The following is a 16,126-nucleotide window of genomic DNA, read 5'->3' as shown; positions in this document are numbered from 1 at the left end:
CGCACACCAGTGCCAGCACACTGGTGCTGGTCCATGCCTCCGAGTCTCCTTCCCCAAGAAACCATCCCATGAGTGTGGGCAGCATCGATGAACCCCTCCGTGCCAGGGTGTTAAACACTGGGGGATCGGCAGTGTCCAACACCGCTGGGAAATGTTGTCTGTTATCCTGGGAAGCTCAGCTCCACAGAGGGCCTCAGCAAAGTTGTACAGCATCAGGGTAAATTCCTGCCCCTGCAGCTGCTGGGTTGGTGTCTCTGGCCTGGGGGGGGGGGGGGGGGGGGGGGCGGACCTACGAGCACATTGGCTGAGCCCAAGGGTGCCTAGGGGCTCAGTCCTGGCAGCCAGGCTTCAGCAGCCAAACCGTGCCCACATACATCTGTCCCAAACCCATCCCAGATTTCTGCTGGGAGCATTGTAGAGCTCTGAGGGATCTCCTTAGAGCTAAGCTAAGCTTTCCATTTACCCCCTGAAAAATGAAAGTTCAAGTGATTGTCTTCTAGTGTCCAAAGTCAAACCTGGAAATAGGAAAAAATCCATCCAAAATTGTTGCTGGACCTGCCTGGAGAGTGCATTGCAGAGAGGGAAGCAGGTCTGGAGGGATGGAAGGATGGAAATCCAACCACTGCATTGTGTCCCAGACCCCAAATCTGCCCAGCCTCTGTGCACACTGTGCCCCGGGCAAAGCTGCCTGGCTCCGGTGTCTCCACTCCTCTCGAGGACGACAAACCTGACCCCTCCCCAGAGCAGCCCCAGCTTCAGCACTCGAGGCTTTTGTTTCTGGCGTGGTTGGTTTGTGCGGTTTGGGGGTTTTTTAGGGGGTTGGGTTTTTTTAGGCTAGGGTTTTGCTGGATTGGTTTTGCTGCTTCACCAGCTTTTCTTTTTCCCCCAGCTGCTCATGAGGGTGACAGGTGGGTATGCTCTTCATGCTGTTCATTTCACTTCTTTTGCACCTCTACTTTTTATGTTTGTGCTTTATTTTGTGCTTTTTTATTATTTTTCTTTTTTATTTTTTTTATTTTTTTCCCTTTTGTAATCAATTGTTTCTGTGTTTTTCCTTCCCCCCCCCCCTTTTTTTTCCCCTTTTTTCCTCTTTTTTATCTTTTTTATTTTTTATCTGTTTCCCCTGGCTTTTTATTTTTGTCTTTTATTCCTTTTATTCCTCTCTTTTTTCATTCCCACCCCTTTTTTCCCCTTTTTTCCCTTTCTTTAAATGCTTTCTTTTTCTTTCTTTCTTTTTTTTTTTTTTTCCTGTTTTGCTCCAGGTCTCTCCCAGCAGCTGGGGCAGACCCACAGCTGTGGGCACTCCCGGGCAGATGGGAAAAGACCCGCATCCAGGAGGGGATGTGATAGTGGGTGTGAGCGCATTTGGGCAGTGGGGGTGCAGGGAGGAGGCTGGGTGTTGTTTAGCCCCCCAGGGTGTAGAGAAGCTGTGGTGGGTTTGGGTTTTGCTGCTGCCCTCCCTTGCCCTGAGCTGTCTGAAGCCCCAGGCCAGGGAGCTGGCTGAAGCCTGCAGCCATCCCCGGGGCAGCAGGTCCCCAGTAATAGCTTTGGGGGTTCCCATGCTGTTTGTGGGGAGCCCCCCTTGCCCCACTGTGGGGCTGGAGCTGCCAGTTTGGCCGTGCTGTTGGCTGGCAGCCCCTGAGAGGGGCTGTGAGGAGCCCAGCCATACCAAGAAGACCAGCCCTGGTCTGTGTGTTTGTGCCCTGACATCACTGTGAGCATCCCCAGTGCTGGCTGGGCTTCTGCTGCACTGAAGGATCTCGCCCTGGGGCACCTGAGGCCCAAGGCTGTGTGCTGGGGCTGTGGGACCAGCACTTTGCTCTTGGTGTTTGCAACGGAAAGCATCCTGTCGTGCCAGCCAACACAATGTGAGGGCAGCCATTTGCCCAGCAGACAGTGAATCTGGCGAGATGCTCACTGCTCAGGATGGAAGACCCTGCCCCAGGAAGCGCTTGGCAGCACCAGCCCTGGCCTCCAGCCCTGGGATGCTCTTTTGGCATGTTGCACTCCAGCTGCTAGTCAGCCATGACAGATTTTCCTCCAGGACCCCCTGGCATTGCACTGAGGATCTGTGGGACCAGGGACATGCTGGGACTGGCTGGGCTGCCACCACTCACCCCATTGGGATCCACCCAGAGAAGGGTCCAGGGGAGCCACACAGCGCCAGGGGTCCCTGCCACTGCTGCAGAGACCTCGAGATGTTCATAGCACAGGAGAGTTTATTGTCCCTCTTCTGCGCTCTCCAACACACTCGTGCTTTGCTGGCACTGTGAGCCTGGGCACCCCCAGCCCAAAGCAGGGTAAAGCTTTTTCTTTAGGGGTGCTGGGGCTTTCCCTGTGTGGATGGGGAGCACAGACCTGCAGCCAGCACTCAAAAATTAGGCATCTGGTGAGTAGCTGCCTAAATTCTTCATTAATTACAGCAGTAGCCTCTCAGGGCTGATTTCTAGGCTCTCCCCAGCTGTGGGTGGCCCTCCTGAGCTGCCCAGGACTCAGCCCAGGTGCTGGGGGTGGGCTGGGCTTTGGGGAGGGGCCCTTCTGCTCCCCAGCACTGCTGCAGCCCCTGGGAGAGAGACAGCCCCATTGCTCCTGAGCACGGTAAGGAGTCAGGCGTGAGCTTGGGGGGCTGCCCTGTGCCCCTGCGGCAGGACACAGGGTGCCACTGCCCTTCACCAGCCCAGCTTCTGCCTTGCTGGGGACAGATGTGCCTTGGTGATGTGCTTCTCTGAGTGATTTAAAAAAAAAAATACATTAAAGCTAGCTTGTTAAGTAGTGTGAGGGAATTGGCAAAAGCCAAACCTAGGCAAGCAGCCAGAGTGGAGTTAGCATTGCACAAAGGCTACGGAAGTTTATGTGTGTGTGTAGATGTGTGTAGATGTGGGAAGGTGTGATGGGAAGCAAGGTGCGGAGTTTGCTTAACCCTGCTCAGGGAAGATGGAGCACATCTGTGTCTCCTTGCTGAGAGGAGTGCTGCTTCAGGCTTGAAATGCAGAAAGGGCTCTATTCATTAGCTATATAAACTCAGGCCATATGAAACACCCCACCAAGCCAAACCAAGAGCCCCTCAGCTCGCTGCCGGCCTCTGATCGAGCTGTGGGTGACTCGAGGCTGGAGGCTGTTGCCAGCTGGGAGGTGGGTAGGGGGTGGGTTGGGCACGATGGCGTCTGCCTCCCAAACCTCGACCGTCTCTCCAGGAAATCAGTTGATTTCTCTTCTCTTATTGCTGGCAAAAGAACAAAGCCAACTGGACTGATCCAGTGGCTTAGCTGGGACAGGTTGGCGTAGGGAAAACGGCGCTGTGTGGCAACTGGAAATGAAGAGCCGCTGGCCGTGTCTGTGCCCGTGGCTGGCATCATCTGGAGATGGGGCTGCTGGGTTGTATTTCACTTGGTACCAATGCCGGTGACCCAGCGTGCTGTGTGGGTCGAGTTTGTACCTGGTTTTGCTGCTTTGGGCTCTCTGTAATAATAATGTTGTATGGAATAAAGCTTGTGCCACATTCCTGGAGCTGGTGCTGCCTCTGATGGATGGAGAGCAGCTTCTCCCAGGAAGCAGTGGGATGGGTTTCCCTGCCCACAGAGCTGCCTGGGGCAGCAGCACCAGCCTCCCAGGAGGGCTGCAGCAGCTGCATTGAGTGACGGTGAATAATGTCATTGCTAAAATAATTCAGATAAATGCATCCAAAGGCAATCAAGAGTCACTCCCGCTTTGTTTGCCTACCGGCGATTGCATGTGGGTTTTCCATGGAAAGCCCAGAGGTGTGTGTGCCCCTGTTTGGGAAATCAAGCTGGATGGGGGGGAGGTTTATGGCACAAAGAGCTAAAGGGCAGCAAAAGCCCCCTGTGATCTCCCTGCCCAGCCTGGCATGGGGTACAACCTGGGGCTTTCTTTCCTCTGTCCTTTTCCATGTTACGCCCTCATCTCCAACCTCTCCCCCAGCCCGTCTTGGCTGGTGTCAATCTCCCCCTCGCCCGCCCGGCACCCATGGGTGGGGATCAGCCCGGTTGCTCCTGACCCCGGGAAATGCCTCCCCACCCTCAGCAGGGATATGGAGCTGTGGGCCACAATGGAGCAGGGAGAAACAGGAGCGACTTCTGCTCCCGGAGAGGGTTTTGAGGCAGCGTCTGCAGTGCTGCCACCCCGTTATGGGCTGGGCTTTGGGACGTTTTGTTGCTCTCCCTTCTGGGAAAGGATTGCTTCTGGTAGCTGGGATTCTGACACTGACACACTCAGATGGATTTAAAAAATAATTGAACGGTGATAAAGAACAACAGGGAAGAGGCAGACGTGTCCCCCTTGCAGGGGGCTGCTTAAATCGTGCCCCTCGGCGCGTGTCGCTGCCAGAAGCAGCAAAGCAGCCGGCAGAGGGGCAGTCGGGGGGAGCTGGTCACCATTTCCCAGTTCCAGTGGATGCCACTGCCTTTGCAACTGGTTGGCTCCCACAAACAGCAGCTCTGAAGCTGGTGCCAGCAGAGACCCCTCCTGACCAGAGCATCGCTCTGATTTCGGGGTGCTGCTGTTCACTTGCCTGGGTGCTGTGGGGGCAGCGGGAGGGCAGAGCTGGCAGGGCAATGGGCAGCCTCCCAGCTCCCAGGGGGGTGTCCCAGCAGAGAAACCCCCAAAGCCCCTTCCAGGCATGTTCCTCATAAAAGTAAATAGCTGGGGGTGTATCATCCCACTCAGGGGCTTTGCTCAAGGTCCAAACCTTTCTCTCCCCACGCTCAAGTTCCCCTTTCCCCCTCCCCAGTGGCTGCACTGGTGGGATTTATCTCACCAGGCTCAGGCTGAAACAAGGTGAAGCGGTTTCTCCCAGCAAGCTGGTTTAGGCTGAGCCTATGGAAAATCCCATGGCCATGCTGCACAGCTAAACTGCGCTCAGCCCCGACTCCCGGTGCTGCTGGGAGTGCTCTGTGCCACGACAGCATCCTCCCTGATCCCCGGAGCATCTCCTCCTCCTCTGGTTTCCAGACTTTCAGCCTCCTTTAGGCAGCCATTTCAACCTCCATTGTAAAGCAGCAGGTAGCAGCCTCTGCTGAGTCTTTCGGAGCCAGAGGTGACACATGTGATGTGTGTTCAAAGCTGCGTCATCATACTGCTCACCTGTAATGGCAGCTTTTCTATAGCTCCAACATGCAACACAGGCATTAATCTATAGGTGTTTTGTGCAGGGTAGAATTTCTCCTTGACGCAGGTAGAGATGAGAGCTGTTTTGTGGCTCCTGCAGTGAAAAGAGCATCCGAATTGAACGGCGCCTGCTTTGCCACGTGCGCCCGTAAAACCGGGCAATGCCCCCGGCAGACAGCAGTGATGCTCGCGCCAGCTCGGCCTCATTTCTTCAAGGGTGACGCACAGAAAAGCGGCATCATTCTTGGTGCTGTGTCCCCAGGTGTCAGTCCCTGCTGATGGGGAGATGGAGAGATGAGCAACAGGGTTGTGCCTGCACAACTGTTTGGCCAGACACCCCCGTGCCCTGCGCTGTAGGGCGGGAGGGGATGGGCAGAAGGCAGGCTGGGCTTTGCAGCAGGCGATGCAGGGCTTATGCATGGCAAAACACTTGGCTTTGGTCCTGGCCCTGCCCATGAGATGAGGCTCTGGCTGGACCGTGGGCAGTAGCATCCCCGAGGTGCCTGTGAGATGAGGCTTTGGCTGCAGGAGGCTCCGGAAGGTCCCGCTCTGTGCCTTGCACCTCTGTAACGCGTTGGCCTCTGTTGCCGCGTGGATCTGGCCTCCAGCCTGCTGGGCCAGGCTCATCTTGGCAGCTCCACGCTCGTTTTCCTGGCGGCTGCAGCCCGGCTGGCCACAGGGTCGGGGTCTCCCCCAGGCTGAGGGAGAAGAACAGACCCAGAGTATTTACCCCCATCCTTGCTGCCTTCGGTGTTGCTTTTCTGACGGAAACCTGGAATAATTGCTGTTTTCTGCACACACCTGCATTTCCAAATGGGCAGGAGCTGTAACCTGCCTGGCTGATGGCTGAGCTGAACCAGCAGCAACCCCCAGCCAGAGCTGCAGCTGAGCACTTCCCAGCTTGGTTTTTTCCAGTCCATTCCAAGATTTTGTGCTTATGGGCATCTGCTCAGGGGACACAGACTCCCCTCCTGGCCGAGCTCTTGTCATGTGGGTTTTTGCAGTGCCAGTGCCAGGCTGGGGCATCCCTTGCTCTTGGTGCCACCAGCCCTGGCTTTGCTCGGCCTGTCATTGCCCAGCAAGGGACAGTGGCTCCCCGAGCCCCCAGGACAGGAGCCCGCAGCACAGGGCCACAAGAGCCCCACGGCCCTCACTGCCGGGTGCTGGCTGCCGTGAGATTTGGTCACATTCAGCCTGTGGCCCGAGTTGGTGGGGGCTCACCTCATCGGGAGGAGATCTCCCAAAAAAGGGAGGCAGAGTCTTTGCTAAAGCTGGAAGCAGCCATCGAGTTGCAAAGAGAGCAGGGAGTTGAAGAGAAAGCAATTAATTACACTTGAAACTGGTGCAGAGGAGAAGCCTCTCCTAAGTGCTACAGCTGAGTTTAAATGAGAACAACTGAGTAGCCCTGATTGAAACCAATGTAAAAACCAGTTTTGGGGGTTTTTTGGACTTGGCACGTCCCCACTGACCCCCCCCGCTTCATGTGTTTTGCCTGAAAAGCAAGGAAAGAGAAGTGGAAATGAGAGTGGGGACGGTGTCTCAAGCTGCTGATGTGGCCTCTCTTCCCGTGTTGGCCTCTTGTGGTGGTACGAAGGATGCGCTTGTGTGAAAGGCTGATTTCTTACACTGAAAGGGTGGGGTTTATTAGTGTTAACAGGGAAAACCCTCATTTCCTGACCAACCTGGAATGGTTTGAGTTTTCCAAGGCACATGAGAACCTCCTTTTGTTTCCTGGGCTGCATTTGGTTGCTGGATAAAGGAAAGCATCACAACTATTGTATTGTATTGTATGGTATTGCATTGGATGGTATTGAATTGGATGGTATTCTATTCTATTCTATTCTATTCTATTCTATTCTATTCTATTCTATTCTATTCTATTCTATTCTATTCTATTCTATTCTATTCTATTCCAGACCTGAGCTGTCAGTGTCAAGAATGACGCCATAGATGTGATTTAGAGTCTCAGTACTGTCCCTTATACATGATTAGATGTGGAGAAAGCTGTTTGAGAGAAAATCAGCACCTCAACCCAAAGCCCATGTGCGTTGTGGTGTCATGAATAAGCTGCTTGTTTTTCCCCTCCCTCAGGTGCTGCTGACCCTGTACCACAGGAGCAGCTTTGGGCTCAGACAGAAGCCATGCCAGGCGCCAGGCTGGGCTCAGGGTTGCAGAGCAGAGCGTGAGCCCCCGACTGCCTGGGTCAGTGTGGGCAAGGGGCTGGAGAGCCGGGGCTGTGGGTCGTGTTGGGTCTGTGGGCACTGGCCAGGGGATGGTTTGAGGCTCCAGCGGGGGTGGGAGTCTGGGCCATGGGGCTCCAAGACTGGCCCAGGGGGGCTGGGGCTCAGTGGAGCCAGGGCTGGGCCTGGGAGGAGGGATCCAGCCCCAGATGGGTGCTGTGGTGCCAAGAGCAAGCCCCGGGCCTGGCCTTGAGACAGAGCCCAGGTCCTGTGTGGTGGAGCTTGAAACCAGGCTCACTGAGCCAGTTCTGGGGTACAGAGCCCAAGTCCTGCGTTTGGCAGACTCAGACCTGGGCTCAGTGGCTGGTTTGGGACTCATAAACAGTGAATCCCGTGGGGTCTGGGGCTCAGGCACAGAGTTGAGGCACTTAGTTACACATGCTCAGGTCTTGGAAACAGAGACTAAGTCCTGCGTGTTTGGGGCTTGAAACCAGGCTCATTTGGTCAGTTTAAGGCTCAGAAACAGAGCCTAAAGCAGTCCTGCATTTTGCAGACTCAGAACTGTGCTTAGTGGCTGGTCTGGGGATTAGGCACACAGAGTTGAGACAGTTACACATGTTCAAGTCTGGAAACAGACTAAGTGCTGCATTTTGGGGGCTTGAAACCAGGCTCATTTGGCCACATTTAGAGTTTAAAAACAGGGATTGAATCCTGCATTTTGCAGATGCAGAACTGGGCTCATAGTGAGTGAATCCCATGGGGTTTGGGCTCAGGCACATGGACTTGACCCCATTTCACATGCTGAGGTCTTGGAAAGAAAGACTAAAAGTTTTGTTTTGCAGCACAAAACCATAAACTGAAAGTCCTGTTTTTGCGGGGCTTGAAACTAGGCTCATTTGGCCAGGTTTAGAGTTTAAGAAGAGAAAGTAAGTCTAGGGCTCAAGCACACAGGAGTTGAGACAGTTACACATGTTCAAGTCTGGAAACAGAGACTAAGTGCTGTGTTTTGGGGACTCAAAACAAAGCTCCTTTGCCCAGATTTAGGGCTCAGAAACAGAGTCTAAGTCATGTGTGTTGAGGGTCTTGAAAGCAGGGTCACCAAGCAAGACTAAATGTTGCATTTGGGGGGCTTGAAACAGAGACCAAGTCCTGGGTGTTTGGGCTCAGAGACTAAGTCCTGTGTTTTGGGGTTCAAAACAAGGCTCCTGTGGCCAATGTAGAACCAAGAAAGAGCTTAGTGCTGTGTTTTGGCGCTTGAAACTAGGTTTATAGGCCAGTTTAAGCCTCAGAAACAGACACCAAGTCATATGCTTGGGACCTTGAAGCAGAGCCCACACCCGACGTGCTCAGGCACAGAGAGGGCTTCCCGGGCTGTTCGCTGGGTCCCGGGGCGAGGCTGGGCTGCCCCCGGCCAGCGGGGAGGCAGGCGGTGCCCGGCGGAGCCCCCGCACCCGGCGCTGGCCCCAGCCTCGGGCAGCCCCTACCCCGCCGGCCATCGCCGCCTTCACCCTGCGCCTGCTCGGAGGCGCCGCCGTTATTCCGTGACCGCAGCACCGGCAGAGCCCTGGCTCCCCCCACCGCCGCCGCCAAGGCGAGGCCGTGCCCGGAGCCCCAGCGGAGCAGCCCCCGCCCGGGCAGGCAGCAGCCGCGGGCAGGAGCGGGTAGCGCGGGACTTGGGTCCCGGGCCCCGGCCGCCAATCCACACCCGGGACCCGGCCCCGGAGCGCGGCTCCTCCTGCTTGCGGCACCAGGACAGAGGCAGCGAGGCCGGATTCGGGAACCCCGGGTGAGGCCGGTCCCGGTCCCGGCGCTGCCGCATTTCTCCGGGCCGAGTCCCACTCACCTGGGGAGGCGCAGACACCGCCCGGTCCGCCCCCAGCAGCACCGAGAGACCCCCGCGCCCGCGAGGGCGGGTACCGACCCAACCCCCAGCCCCGCCTCACCACCCCGGGGCTCTGCATGACCCCAGCAGAGGCCCCCCAGGCCGCACCGACGCTGCAACCCCGCGCACCGGTAACAAACAGCCGGCGCCCTTCTGGCGGCAGAAGAGGCGGCGCGTGCGCGGGGCGGGGCGCGGAGGGGCGGGGCCTGGCACAGGTGCGAGGGGGCGTGTCCCCAGTGCGCGTGCGCGGGGCAGGGCCTGCGACAGGTGCGAGGGGCGGGTGCCCAGTGCGCGTGCGCGGGGCGGGGCCGGGCACAGGTGCGCAGAGTGCGGCGAGTGGGCGGGTCCCCAGTGCGCGTGCGCGGGGCGAGCCCCAGCTCATTTGAGCCCCCGCGGCCGCGCTTGAGCCCTCAGTCGGTTCCTGCCTGCGGCGGCGGCCGCCGTTCTGGGCTCCCCCTGCGGGGCCAGGTGAGACGAGGGGAGCCCGGGCCGGGAGCGCGGGACCGGCAGGCGTGGCCGGGGTCGCGGCACCGGAGCGGAGGCCCGAGGGCAGCTGCCGGTTCTCGGCCGGCCGCGCTGCCGGCGGCTCCGCGGAGGAGCCGGCGGGTCTCGGGGCGCCGGGGAATAAAGCCCGGAGGGCCGGAGCCCGGCCCCGCCCGGCCTCGGCACAGCCGCTCGCGGTCACCCGAGGCCGGGCCCGCCCCGCGGGTCCCCCCGGCCCGTTCCCAAGCACCGCCCGCCCCTACCGGGGCTCCCGGGCCCGTCGCGCCGCCACACGCGGGTCCGGGGGGTCGGGGCTCAGCCGCGGCGTGTTGGAGACTCGAACCCTTGGGCCAGTTCGGGGTGACAGCAGCAGAGACTGAGCGGGGGGTGCTGGGAGAGGTGGCCGCCGGCTCGGGCCTGTCCTGGGGCTCGGAGCAGGCCCAGGGGGGTGGTTTGGGGCTCAGGGCTGGGCCCAGTCGTGGGTTTTCCCAGAGCAGGAGCTGGGCTGGGGAGATGGGAACGAGCTCAGGGGGCTCCAGAGGGAGGGTAACTGCTGGGTTTGGGGTGGGGGGCAGGAAGGGGTGTGGGCAGGGTGCATAGGCCCCCACCGGAGGTGGGGGTCGGGTCACATTGGTCCCCAAAGCCAGGGAGGCTGGCATGCACCAGGCAGAATTAAATGTCTGAGATAGTCTCTGGGGCAAAAGGCACTTTTCACACCATCTTTGTGTGTCCAACTCTTTATTCAAGGGGTGTACAAGCACTGGAATAGTCATTGAACAATAAACACAAACTAATTAGTCAACATGTGTACAGTTATGACAGTGATTGATTTACGACCTTGCCAAAAGCCAAGGTTGTTTTAACAAGCACAAGCTGTCATGGCTGGAGATGGAAACCAGCTGGGGCCACAACCAAACTGGAACTGAAGACAAGCTGGAGACCCAATTGCACTGGAGATGAAAACGAGCTGCAGCCAAACTGAGCTGGAGCCAGACCTGAAAAAAACAGGTAGAGAAACAATGACCTGAAGCTACAAACAAACTGGAGCTGTTCACAGGCTGGACCAGAAACAAAATGGGCAGAAACAACCAACCTACAAATAAGCTGGAGCCACAAAGAACAGGAGGTGAAACTGGACAAAGCCATCCATGAGCTGGACCTGAAACCAGAGTAGAAACAAACAGGAGCCCAAACCAACCAAACAAATGAAAAAAATGGGGCTCAAACAACTGACTCCAAGGTGTGCTGCACTGGAGCAGTGCAGTCCCTGCAGCATCTCCAGGCAGGTGCAGGCAGCCTGGCTTCTTCCTGGGGCTCCTCTGTCTGTCCGTCCATCCATCCCTGAGCAGGAGGATGTTGGACAATCAGCTCCTGGCAGCACAGCCTGGCCCAAAGAGCCCCCAGAGCTGCTGCCCTGCAAACCCTGCTCTTTCTTGGGCACTGGCAGCTCTGCCCAACCCCTCGGAAGCAACAACCCAGCACCGCACACCCAAGATGGGAGGGGAGGGTGAAACAGGGACAGAACACCAGAAACGTCCCACTTCTCGGAAGAGCGGGCAAGAGCCAGGATCTGGCTGAAAACCCACCTGCCCTGCGCAGCAGCAGCGGCTGCACAGACCAACCACAGCAGCCCCAGACTGGGAACAGGGCTGGCACCACACCAGTGCCAGCAGGGTCTGGGCCAAACCCCAACAGTGCCCGCTCCCAACGCCCCTCACAGCCATGGTCCCGCAAAACATGCAGCCTTCCTGCCATGGGCCCCATGGGGAGCTGTGCCAGGGGATGGCACCCCCCTTCCCCATCCCTCAGCCAGCCAGCACACGCACTTCACCTGGTGCCAGGATGAGCCTTCCCCACACGTTGTTGGCACAGGTACGGCCACGCAGCATTGCCGAGGCCACCGACACCTCCCCGAGGGATCGGCAGCACCAGAACAGCTGCTGCTCCCCGTGCCCGGCCAGGCCAGCTTCGCCCTCTCACTGATGGGGCTGCAGGAGACACTGCGGGTCCCTGGAGAGGCCTCTGCTCGCACTGCAGCACGTTTTTAGCTGAAAAAGAAGTTTTTAGGTAAAACCACAGCTTCAAACAGAGCTCAGAGCCACCCCAAGGCCCTGCCACGGGATCAACCTAATGCTGCCAGCTCCAGTCCTTGGGCATCTGCCTGTGCAGATGAGGCCGGGCAGGGCTGAAGGGCTGAGACCCAGTGGAAACCAGTCCCCGCTGGTCTGAGCTCTCCCCAGCTCTGGCAGAGCCAGTGCCAGGCTGGAGGGGCCTGTCCTGCCGGCAGTTGCTCCGAGAAAGAGCTGTGGAGAAGAAACCAGCCGGTGCCTGCAGCAGGAGGAGGGAACCCAGCGGCAGGAGGGGGCACCCCAGGAGATCCCCAGCGCTGCAGAGTCCCCTTCTCCCCCAGCAGACACAGCTGGCAGCCAGGCCCAGGAGCCGCCGACATCCTAGAGCAGGGATTGATCCCATGGGGGAAATGGGGAGCTGCCAGAGACCCCCCAGCCCCACAGGCCAAGCTGCAGCCACTGCCCCCCCGAGAGAGGATTCCAGAGGGCTGGTGCTGAAACCCACCAGGAAAGTCACTGAGCCCAAGCTGGGCACCCATGGAGGGGTCCCACACCAGGGTGGAGGGGAAGAGACCACTCACCTGCAGTTGCCCCATGTGCCTGCCCCAGAGTGGAGCAGGGACTGGGCGCCAAGGATGGGATACCTGGCTGGGAAGGGGGGCCCAGCACCTGTCAGCAAACCCACAACTGGCGTGTGCCGACCAAGGAGGGGCTGGGATGCAAATTACGGAGTCACAAGAGGAAATACTTACTCGTGTGCATGAGGCATCCCAGCCCAACCGGGGCACGTCAAACGTGGGTTCACCCGGGGTTCTTGCACCCTTCAAACATTCAGACCCAACACACTTGACTCATTGCTGGCACCCACACTACCAACCACTGAGCACAGAAAAACTTGGCAAAGTAACTCTATTTCTGCAGAATTCTTGCTGCTTATCTTGTTGATCCAGACACCCCCGGAGCCTGCCTTGCCTGAGTCGGTTCTCTGTGATGCCAGTTGATGCCAGGAGGGGTTCAAACCGTGTCAGAGGGGCTGGGATGCCAGTGTTACCTTGGGATGTCCTTTATCCTTCAGGGACCGCTCTCAGCTTCTATGAAACAAAGTCCTTATGTCCAGGGCCGGGTTGTTCTTTAGGTTGTTTTCTTCAGCGTGGACACTGCCCACGCCTCCAGTAAACTCCACCACCCCATCACGTTGTGGTGCAGAACGGGAATTAGTACAGAGCAGCAAAGTTAATATGTTTTCATATGATAAAGACCGACTAATGCCATCGCTAGGGAAGGGCGTTTTCTTAACACCCCCCGGGCAGGGGGCACGGGCAGCACACACCGCTGCCAGAGCCACCCCCATGGCTGCCCCCAAGGCCCCTTCAAGCAAGTCCTGCAGGGAGGTTTCAGCCCAGGGACCTGTGGTAGCCCCAGGCCCCCAGGAGCTCCACTCCCCTCTCCCACGCCCCGAGCAAAGTCACCACAGCCGCAACCAAAGTCCCCACTCACCAGCGGTGGGAGCAGCCTTGGCATCAGCAGGTTCCCCAGAGCCACGGCTGCCCTGATGCTGGTGGCCCTGCACCACACCTGGTCACTCGTGGACTCCTGGCAAAAACCCAGTGGCTGAGAGAGCACAGGGTCAGGCAGATGGATGGGAAGGGCTTGGAGAAGGACATGGGACAATAAAACACTCTGTTTTCAGTGGGGGTGTCACATCCCGCTGCAACAAGAGAGACAAGTGACTTAGATTCATAAATCCCCAATGGAGTGGACAACAGTGAGACAAGTCTCAAAGTCCAGACATTTATTAACTTCCCACAATGTACTAACTGGATACACGATAATTGGCTAAGCATATAATGAATTATGGCAAGCAATATAGTATGCCTTGCATTACTTAATGGCAGTGAAGCAACAAGCCAAAAAAAGGAAAGGAGGGAGATGGAGAGAATAGAGAAATAGAGATCACTGGTCTGGGTTCCGGCATTGGTCCCGTCCAAGTTCGTCAGGGATGCATCCCTCTTCTTCACGTCTTCATGTCTTCTTTTTTCTTTCTCCCCCCTCAATTTATACATTTTCCTTGGGTCTGTCCCCCAGGTCAACCCACATACCTAAGTATCCCATGTATGGGGAGGGGTAAGGTGTTTCATGGGATGATGTAATTAGCATAATCTTGTTAATCTTTATTAGCATATTCAAGGATGTCAACTTTAATATGCATTTCATGGATAATGAAGCAAAGGTCATTCACCAGGCAGAAGGCCCTTGAAACTTTACAAGATGCACCCCAGAGCAGAATCATCCTGCTTTCAAAGGGCTCCCTCCTCCAGCTGCATCCTGTGCTGTCCAGGCAGCCTTATCAGTTTCAAACTCCACACTATCCACCCTGTGGCTATAGTTTCACTACTTGTATTTGAGACATTCCTCGGCTCAGGGCCTCCACTCCCCCCCCATACCTTATCTCTCTCTCAGGCTGTTTTTTCTTGCATGCCTGTTTCTCTCAGGCCCTCTTTTTGGAGAGTTAGAAATTGTCTCTCACGGAGGGGAAGAAAAGCATGGTAAAAATCAATGCACAAATATAACAACTACTGTACCAAGTCTACTTTAACCTTAGGTTTTAACTTCACACCTTAACCATAACCCATGCCTAGCAAGCACACATTGGGGACTGCTAAACTGATGTTCAAACACATCAGCTAATAAACTGCATTAAAGAAAATGAAACAAAAATGCACATAATGACACCCTGAAACTCACCAGAACTCCTGCAGAAAGGCTGTTCTCATTTGGGTGACCTGAAGAACCACTGCAGCAGTTCTGGTCCCAGCCCCACTGCCCCCAGCAGCTCAGGGGACCTGATCCCCTCCAGCCCTGCCCAGAACCAGCTGCAGCTCTTGGGGTTTTGAAGGAAGAAACAAAAACTGTTCTTCCAAGTAACTGCTAACACCTGAAGCCGAGAACCAGAAGAAACTGCAGACAAACCCAGGCAACAGGTGGAGCCAATGCAGGTGCCTCCAGCTCTCGGTGGCTCTCCTCCTGCCTCCTGTTACTCACAGTGATCAGGGTAGTAACAAGCATCTTGTCTCGGTTTCCCCTCTTTGGAGAACCCCAGGAAATTCAGGCAGTCCACCAGCCATCCAGTCTGGGGGTTTGGATGCCAAGACCATGCCCTGGTGTCCAGGGAACGCCCTGCCGGTGCAGCCCAAACCATCCTGGCCTGGCCGGGGCTGGAAATGGGTGCAGCCCAGAGCAGTCAAGGTCAAACGTCTCACTCTGGGATCGTGGCAAATCCAGCAGTACCGCCATTACACGGGGACCAGAAAACCTGCACCAAAAATGCATTAACTCACCAAGGGAAACCTCAGACAGGGCATTACTGCAGAGCCTGCACCCACCCGCATCCGTCAGCCCCCGAGAGTCCCCCCATCATGGCAGCACCCACAGCCGTGGCCCACACCTCAAAGCCCCCATCCCTGATCCCGCACGGGGGGGACACCCGTGTCCGGGCCCATGGCCCCAGCAGGGACGTGCAACTGCAGCGGCTCCCTGCGAGGCGGCATCTGCGCACGGAGGCCCCGTACCCCCGGGCTGAGCCCCACGGGGCTGCTCCGGGACGGAGCTGCCCCCCCACAGCCCGGTGGGCCCCACCGCCCCCAGCCCCGGGCCTCACTGCCCCCACATCCCAGCCAGGCCCTGACACACGTATGCCCCAACCAGGGGGCAACCAACCACCCCCCACCCCGGACATCCCCTCATGCCCCACCTAGGCCCGGACACCACCCCCAAGCCTCGGCCGGGCCCAACGAACCCCCAGCCCTGCTTGGGCCCCGTCACAGCTCACTGTGGCCGGGCCCAGGGTTCGCGAGGGGCACGGCGGGGCCCTCAGTCATCCGGAAACGGTGCTTGGGTGCGGTAGGGCTCCCCCCTGCAGTCAGAGAACACTCCAACAGTAACCGGGACACCCCCCCCGCCCAGCTCCCCTGTACCTGCTCCCGTCGCAGCCTCCCGCGCCGCCTGGCCCCTCCTGCTGTGCCCCGCGGCGAGGCCCCCTGGCGGCGGCGGCGGGTACTGCAGCAGCTCCCGCGCCTCACGGGACTTCTTAAAGCCTCGGGGGGGCCGCCCCGCCCCTGCCTCAAGGGGGGGAAGGAGGCGGGGACTGGATCCCTTTGTCCAATCAACGCTGCGAACGTCACAAGGGAACCGCCAATCGTGAGCCAGGGCGGGAGTACATAATGGTCGTTGTCGCATGAAGGTTAGTTCAGGTGATTTTTGTAATTTTTTTAAGCTTTTTTTTGTTTGTTTGTTTCATTTAATCTAGTAATAGTATTTTATAGTTTTTAAAATACATTGATTATAGATACATTAAAATGAGTAACATATGAAGTAGCAGGTACTGGGTG

General features: G+C 57.4%; 1 protein-coding gene across 7 annotated transcripts; it reads right to left on the bottom strand.

The window, feature by feature from the left end:
• Positions 1-10,390: 10,390 nt before the first annotated feature.
• Positions 10,391-15,804, bottom strand: LOC141942189 (uncharacterized). 7 transcript variants are annotated; one of them, XM_074865137.1, is made up of 8 exons: positions 15,713-15,804; positions 14,781-15,051; positions 13,236-13,446; positions 12,491-12,829; positions 12,320-12,382; positions 11,501-11,717; positions 10,767-11,010; positions 10,391-10,664 (listed from the first exon to the last, which is right to left on the bottom strand). In XM_074865137.1, the coding sequence occupies exons 4-8, from the start codon at positions 12,498-12,500 to the stop codon at positions 10,500-10,502; spliced, it is 699 nt and encodes a 232-aa protein (XP_074721238.1). In that variant the 5' UTR covers positions 12,501-12,829; positions 13,236-13,446; positions 14,781-15,051; positions 15,713-15,804; the 3' UTR covers positions 10,391-10,499. The 7 variants fall into 7 exon arrangements, 6 of the variants coding, with proteins under 6 accessions (XP_074721238.1, XP_074721234.1, XP_074721233.1 ...); XR_012628559.1 differs by lacking the exons at positions 12,320-12,382; positions 14,781-15,051; positions 15,713-15,804 and having other exon boundaries at positions 10,763-11,010; positions 13,236-13,867; XM_074865133.1 differs by lacking the exons at positions 12,320-12,382; positions 12,491-12,829; positions 13,236-13,446; positions 14,781-15,051; positions 15,713-15,804 and adding an exon at positions 11,797-12,263 and having other exon boundaries at positions 10,763-11,010.
• Positions 15,805-16,126: the final 322 nt, after the last annotated feature.

This window comes from Strix uralensis, chromosome 4 (genome assembly GCF_047716275.1).
Source record: "Strix uralensis isolate ZFMK-TIS-50842 chromosome 4, bStrUra1, whole genome shotgun sequence".
Lineage (NCBI taxonomy): Eukaryota > Metazoa > Chordata > Aves > Strigiformes > Strigidae > Strix > Strix uralensis.
The sequence above is the reverse complement of the archived record's forward strand: the minus strand, read 5'-3'. Positions and strand labels throughout refer to the sequence as shown.

What these genes read in the sequence shown, in the direction of transcription:
- LOC141942189 (XM_074865132.1), bottom strand. Translation starts at nt 12,118, where the DNA reads ATGTCGGCGGCTCCTGGGCCTGGCTGCCAGCTGTGTCTGCTGGGGGAG. An exon ending in AAGGCTCATCCTGGCACCAG is followed by an intron (nt 11,011 to 11,500) that starts GTGAAGTGCGTG and finishes CCTCCTGCTCAG; the next exon opens with GGATGGATGGACGGACAGAC. An exon ending in TTTGTGGCTCCAGCTTATTT is followed by an intron (nt 10,665 to 10,766) that starts GTAGGTTGGTTG and finishes TGTTTTTTTCAG; the next exon opens with GTCTGGCTCCAGCTCAGTTT.